At 59.2% G+C, this 6,693-nt stretch overlaps 1 protein-coding gene across 2 annotated transcripts; it reads left to right on the top strand.

The window, feature by feature from the left end:
• Positions 1 to 1,639: 1,639 nt before the first annotated feature.
• On the top strand, positions 1,640 to 5,870 carry FOSB (FosB proto-oncogene, AP-1 transcription factor subunit). Of its 2 annotated transcripts, XM_016212601.2 has the most exons (4): positions 1,640 to 1,765; positions 3,676 to 3,996; positions 4,243 to 4,350; positions 5,409 to 5,870. In XM_016212601.2, the coding sequence occupies exons 1-4, from the start codon at positions 1,640 to 1,642 to the stop codon at positions 5,868 to 5,870; spliced, it is 1,017 nt and encodes a 338-aa protein (XP_016068087.1). The 2 variants fall into 2 exon arrangements, with proteins under 2 accessions (XP_016068087.1, XP_016068089.1); XM_016212603.2 differs by lacking the exon at positions 4,243 to 4,350.
• Positions 5,871 to 6,693: the final 823 nt, after the last annotated feature.

The following is a 6,693-nucleotide window of genomic DNA, read 5'->3' on the forward strand; positions in this document are numbered from 1 at the left end:
AACCCCTCCAAGTATCATTTTCGTCTTTTACAAAATGAAGATTTTCCTCCCTTAACCCTCAAAAGTTGTTTTAAGAATTACAAATCTTGTATTGACAGGTTTAGTATAGGAGCTGGCACTTGGTTATTGTTAAATACATGGCATCAATTATTATTACTATTATTATTAATCCCCCCACACATTCTTACTGTCTACGGGTAATAAAGTGAGAAGTAGAGGTTACCAACACCGTCAGCAGAGAGGTGTTACCTAAGTTTCATTACCCATCCCCTCCAAACCTGCATACCTCCCAAACTCTGGACCTGCGGGGCCAGTAGTGTCCAAGTGTGTCATCCTTCGTCCAAGCTGGAAAAACTGAAGATGAAGCTCCAAGAGGGCAAACATTTCCCAAGCTCACACAGCTGGTCGGGGCAGCTGCGCAGAGCCTCGGGACTCCACCCCACCTCCGCTTTCACCTGGAGAATCCCAGCCCCTCCCACCCGGCTCGGGGCTCCAGCAGTAGTCAGGGTCTACTTCTGGAGATCTGACCTTCCTCTCCAGTGGGGCCGCTGCACCGCCGGGAAAATTGGGAGGAGCTGCCAGAGAGGAGGGGGACCCGCTAGCTGGGGTCTCCCTCCCGGGGTCCTTCTCTGGATCTTCCCTACTTAGTCTAAGAGCCTATTAATACCAGCCCCCGGGGCGACGCGGCACTGCGCAGGCGCGAGTGGGTTCCGCAAGCGCGGGGTGAGCGCGCCAACGAGCGAGGGATTCCCTCTGACGTAATTGCTAGGTTACCAAACAAACACACTGCCTCGCCGGCCGAGCTCCTTATATGGCTAATTGCGTCACAGGAACTCCGGGGAGGCGGGGCCGGGATCCCCTCCCGCCGAGGGCTAGGGAACACAGCCCCGAGACCCCCGGGGCCGCAAAGGTGATGCAGGTGACCCGATCCAAGCTAGGGCAGACCTCTGGCAGGGCGGCACGGGGTTCAGTTCGGTAAGGCCGGAGATCTGGGGAAGTTTTCTGTGCCGCGACGGTGACGTAAGCAGGGGGGCGGGACTTAGGCATATAAATACCGGCTGGCGGCTTTGGGGTTCATTCATAAGACTGAGAGCTACGGCCACCGCAGGGACACGCGGAGCTGGGACTTGGGGACTTTATTGTTGTGGTTCTTGGGGCTGTGGAATTCGGTTTATTATTTTTTTCCGGCGAGAAAGTTTTTAGAAGGATTCTTCTGGATAATTCTACATTTTACTTTGGAAGACCCACTTATTTTTTTTGTCCTCTTTATTACTTCTCTACTCCGTGGGACCCGCCGGACGCGTGGAGGAGACCGCACCCGAAGCAGATTCTATACATCAGGACAGCGCTCTCCGCTTCTGGGGGAGCGACCCCCCCCCCCCCCCGGGTCCTACGGAGCCTGGACTTTTAGGAGACACAGCGGCATCTTGTGGGGGCCTGGGCACCGCAGAGGAATTGCAGAGAAACTTTGCCATTGTTGGAGCGGGACGCTGCCCCCACCCCAAGTTTCTCCGGACAGCGCACTTTGGGGACGCGCTCGGCTCACCCCGGACTCACACCTTTCTTCCCTCACCCGGCCATAACCTTGGCTTCCCGGAGACCTCAGCGTGGTCACAGGGCCCCCCCTGTGCCCAGGGAAATGTTTCAGGCTTTCCCCGGTGACTACGACTCCGGCTCCCGGTGCAGTTCCTCACCTTCCGCCGAGTCTCAGTATCTGTCTTCGGTGGACTCCTTCGGCAGTCCACCCACTGCCGCCGCCTCTCAGGTACGTTCTAATGGGCTGGGGTACAGCTTTGTGGGGTTTAATTTTTTAAGTCAAGGGTGGAGTGAGCAATCTCCCCAACCCAAATAAAGACGTGTCAAAACCGAGGATCTCCGAGGGCATAGGCTCACAGCGCACTTTGCAAACTGCAGAGTCGGGACTTGTTGGCAATTGGTCGCGTGAGTGAAGCGCAGGGAGGGAACGCAGAGGGGTAAGCTTTGGGGGTGAGAGGAATGTGCCGTTTAGTGCAACGTGTATGCGGTAGCAGGACTGAGAACTTTTAGCTGGCTCCGGGGCTGCCCCCAACCCGGGTCCCCAACCTGAAGCTAGCGCGGGTAGGCAGGTGGGGGAAATCCCGAGGAAGCTTCCAGTAGCCTCCTCCCTTTACCTCCTCTATTGGAGCGCCCACTCGGGCTCTGGGTTGCTCTAGATCCAGCGGGAAGTGGGCCTCGAAATCTCGGCTGCGCTGCCTCCGCCTCCTGCGCGGAGACGTAACGGGGGACCCGTGCGTAACGGCTGACGCGCTGGAACCCTCCGTCTGACGCGGGGCACGCACGGCGCGCAGCGCCCCCTTTGTCCGCCCCGCCCCTGACGTCCCGGGAGCGTTCTATTTTGGAACGCCGGGGCCACGTTGCTAGGGAGGGGGCAGCTCGGCGTTCCGATTGGTCGCCGCGCCGCGGGCTTTAGCCAATCAACTTTCCCTTCCTATTTGTAGGGTGCAGTACCCTTCCCCCCTCTGTCCCTGGAACCAGTGGTTCCTCAGCGCTGGGGTCTCTCTTACGGGCCTTTAGAGGCAGAGCGAGGGGATGCCTTTTGTGATAGGAGCAACCCTCTGCAACACAATGGGTCCGATCGGGGATCCGGTCCCTTCGCTCTCAGGGGCAGGGAATGTCTGTTTTTGGGCCGTGGTTTCTTCGGGAGACACGGTACCGTCACCCTCTTCTCCAGGCACACAGACACACTCCCACGCCCTCTGCTCCGGACTCCAGGTCCCTCCAAGGTGTCCAAAGACAGGACTAGAACCGCTAACTCTGGAAAAAGCAGCCAGGTGGTCTTCAGGAGCCCCGCCCCCTCTTGGTTTCCAGAACGCTGATTGGCCAGCGGGCCAGCCCATCCCTCACCACGCCCCCTGGGAGAGTAGTCGAAGCGTTCCGAGCAGTTCCAGGATATCTTTTGGGGATGGGGGAGATGAGCGCTGCTTGGACTTGGGGGCTCAGGACCTACACCATTGCCCCTCAGCGACAGTCTCAGGGAGCCCGGGTCGTCACTTTTCCCTACTTGTAAGCGTCCACAGTAACCTGTCACTGTCAGCCTCACTCTGGGGAGAGACAATTACTTGAAACGTTGTTCTAAACTCCTAGGCCCGTCTCCCAACACCCTTTTAACTGGGACCCCTGCCCCTGCACAAGGGGGTCTCACGGACCCTCCAACCGCTCATCCTCTTGCTCAGAGGGGTGTGTGTATGTGTATGAGTGTAGAGGAAGGCTTGGCCTAAGGCCTCTCCCTCTCCCTCCCCTTGCCTCTGGGGTGGGGGTGGGGTGTTGTGGCTGTGTGTGTGGCTGTGACTCCCTGCGGAGGTTCTGTCACCCGGCTGTGTCCAGCCTTCTCCCCGCCCCCCACACCTAAGAGTCACCAACTCGGGGTGTGATTCACCACCCGCTGGAACCGTGCAACCTTTCCCCGAGGAAGAAGGAGGAGGTAGAAGCCAGTTGAGCAGAGATCCTCTCATTAACCACTGCGTCACGGTGTAGTGGAAGGGTGGGTGTTGTGGCTTTTTGCCTGTGACACACACATCCACACCCGCTCACCCTGTGCTCACTCACGGGGTCGGTGTGTATATGTGTGCTGGGTGTGTGTGTGTCGGTGTTTCTGTTTGTGTGTCTACGCCTGTGTGTGTATGTGTCACCTCGTAGGAGTGTGCCGGTCTTGGGGAAATGCCTGGTTCCTTCGTGCCCACGGTCACCGCGATCACAACCAGCCAGGACCTCCAGTGGCTCGTGCAACCCACCCTCATCTCTTCCATGGCCCAGTCCCAGGGGCAGCCACTGGCCTCCCAGCCCCCAGCTGTTGACCCCTATGACATGCCTGGAACCAGTTACTCCACACCGGGCATAAGTGGCTACGGCAGTGGCGGAGCCAGTGGCAGTGGCGGACCTTCCACCAGCGGAGCCACCAGTGGACCTGGGCCTTCCCGCCCGTCCCGAGCCCGGCCTCGAAGACCCCGAGAGGAGACGGTGAGTAAGAGGCATCAAAACTTCATCTGGGGACAGGAAAGGAGAGAGGCAGGAACTTTCTCACTATTGGGGTGAGGGGCCACTAAGCCTCCGTGCTGCAGAAACCCTCTGGTCCTTGCCACAGTCCGTGAGGACTAGAGGGTCCTTTTCTGGCCCCTGGGGGCTCTGGAAGGAGGGGAGGTGCAGGCTGGGTGGAGGAGGTGCACCGTGTTCCCCAACCTCATGGCCTTTATCTCCCCTACTCAGCTCACCCCGGAAGAGGAGGAGAAACGAAGGGTTCGCCGGGAAAGAAACAAACTGGCAGCAGCTAAATGTAGGAACCGTCGGAGGGAGCTGACTGACCGACTCCAGGCGGTGAGGATGGTCCCTGGGGTGGGGTGAGGGTATGCTGAAGGGGGGCTCTCTCCCCGTCCTCTGCCATCCCCTCACCTGTGCCCTTATCCTGGGCTGAGAACCAGAGGTTCCACCTATGGAACTAGGCACAGGTGTGGTCAGAGAGGGTGGCCTTGTGCACACACACAGACCCTCACATACTCATGTCCACTGAGGGACACTCTGCCCAGGTTTATGACTACCCCCCCCCACACACACACACACACATCACTCTCCTGGAATTCACTTTTTCCTGAGGGGACACATGAGAGACCTTTAATAGAGGGGAGCTCCAGGCATTTCTCCCTTTTTGGTCTTGGGCAAGCAATAATCCATTTTGCCTCAGTTTCTCCATCTGTTCCACCCTTCATCAAATCTCCCAGGTTTCCTTCTAGCTTTAAAATTCTAGAGAGTCTATGAAATGACTCTTATTCTATGTCAACTCCCCACCACCTGTCCCAGCCACCCATAGTCCTTAGACTCTGGGCTGGTGGCATCCTCCAATGCCCCCTCCCCTTTAACTCCCCCTTCCATCTGGGAGTTTCCTGCTTTAGGCCCGCAGTGTGACCTGCTGCTCCCAGAGGAACTCAGAGAAGTTCTGTACTTTCCCGCACCACCTGTTCTCTTCCCTGGGAGACAGAGGGGAATGGGTAACACGGACGGCATTAAAAACATATCACAATCATTCACTCATCCATCCATTCATTCATTCATTCAACAAACCTCTGAGTGCCTCCTGCAACCAGAGACTCCCACATGCACCTGGCAGCTTCCCAACCGTCCACAGGGGCAGGTGGGGGAAAGCGAGGCCCCTAAGAGGCAGAAGACCCTAGCCCCAGGTTCAGGAGCGCCCCAGGACGCCAGGGCAGGGGGCTGTCCCTCTGTCCAGAGCCGCCTTCCAGCCCTGGGGCCTCTGCAGCAAGTGGGGTGGGAACAGGGTGGGGAATGTGGCTTCCGACGGGGACCCACCTTCTCCCGTGGCTCACGGTCTCTTTCCCATTCCTTCGCCTTCTCCGCGACCTGGCCGCCGGGGGGCTCAGGAGACAGATCAGCTGGAGGAAGAAAAGGCCGAGCTGGAGTCGGAGATCGCCGAGCTCCAAAAGGAGAAGGAGCGTCTGGAGTTTGTGCTGGTGGCCCACAAACCGGGCTGCAAGATCCCCTACGAAGAGGGGCCGGGGCCGGGCCCGCTGGCGGAGGTGAGAGATTTGTCGGGGCCAGCGCCCGCTAAGGAAGACGGCTTCGGCTGGCTGCTGCCGCCCCCGCCACCACCGCCCCTGCCCTTCCAGACCGGCCAGGACGCACCCCCCAACCTGACAGCTTCTCTCTTTACACACAGTGAAGTTCAAGTCCTCGGCGACCCCTTCCCCGTTGTTAACCCTTCGTACACTTCTTCGTTTGTCCTCACCTGCCCGGAGGTCTCCGCCTTCGCCAGCGCCCACCGCTCCAGCGCCAGCGACCAGCCTTCCGACCCCCTGAACTCGCCCTCCCTTCTTGCTCTGTGAACTTTTAGACACAAAAACAGACAAACACACAGAGGGGAGACTCGGAAGAGGACGGGGGGAGGCTCAGCGAGTGCGTGGCTTCCCGGCCCCTCCTGCCTGACTCTCTGCACCCCCACAGCAGGACCTCCTTGTGTTTGGGGCGCCTCTTGTCTCTGTGGCCGGGCCAGGCCAGGAAGCTGGTGACTTTGGAGGCAGGGGGTGGGGGGGGCTGGGCGCCCCAGCTGTCTGTGGGTCGTCTCGCTTCAGCCCAGTCCCTGGGGATGAGTGGGTGTGTGTGGGGGGGTGAGGCCCCACTTGTGGGCTGGAGGGAAAGGGGCGCTGGCGGGGCGCTGTGGGTGGGCTCCAGTCCTTTCCAGAGAGGCCCAGCAAGGAAGCGCCGCAGAACCACCCCCAGCGTCTCCCACACCCACCCCTCGGGGAGGTGACTCGGCTGGTTCTCCCTGCGCCCCCGACCTGAGCTTATTTATCTGACATTTTCACGTGGTTAGACCCTCCTCTGAATTGAGCCCCCCTTTAGAGGGAAGTTGATGTCCCCCTATGATAACCTCCTTCCCTCCAGCCAGACTTAGTCTGAAATGTGAACCTCCTTCCCTGACCGTCCATCCCACCCCTCCCGGCGGCCAAACCAGCTCTGATGGAATTTCCCACCTCCTGAGGATCCCCCCTCCGCCCCGCCCCTCCCGCCTGATTACAGTGTTATTCCAAGCCGCACCCCTTCAGCCTCCCCCCCGGCCTTCCTTGCTGGGCCCCCCTGATTCAGGCAGCAGGGGGCGTTGGGATGCCTGTCCTGCTGGAGTGTTTATACTGTGAAATGAGCTGGCCT

Source organism: Miniopterus natalensis, chromosome 18, assembly GCF_054644295.1.
Source record: "Miniopterus natalensis isolate mMinNat1 chromosome 18, mMinNat1.hap1, whole genome shotgun sequence".
Taxonomy (NCBI): domain Eukaryota; kingdom Metazoa; phylum Chordata; class Mammalia; order Chiroptera; family Miniopteridae; genus Miniopterus; species Miniopterus natalensis.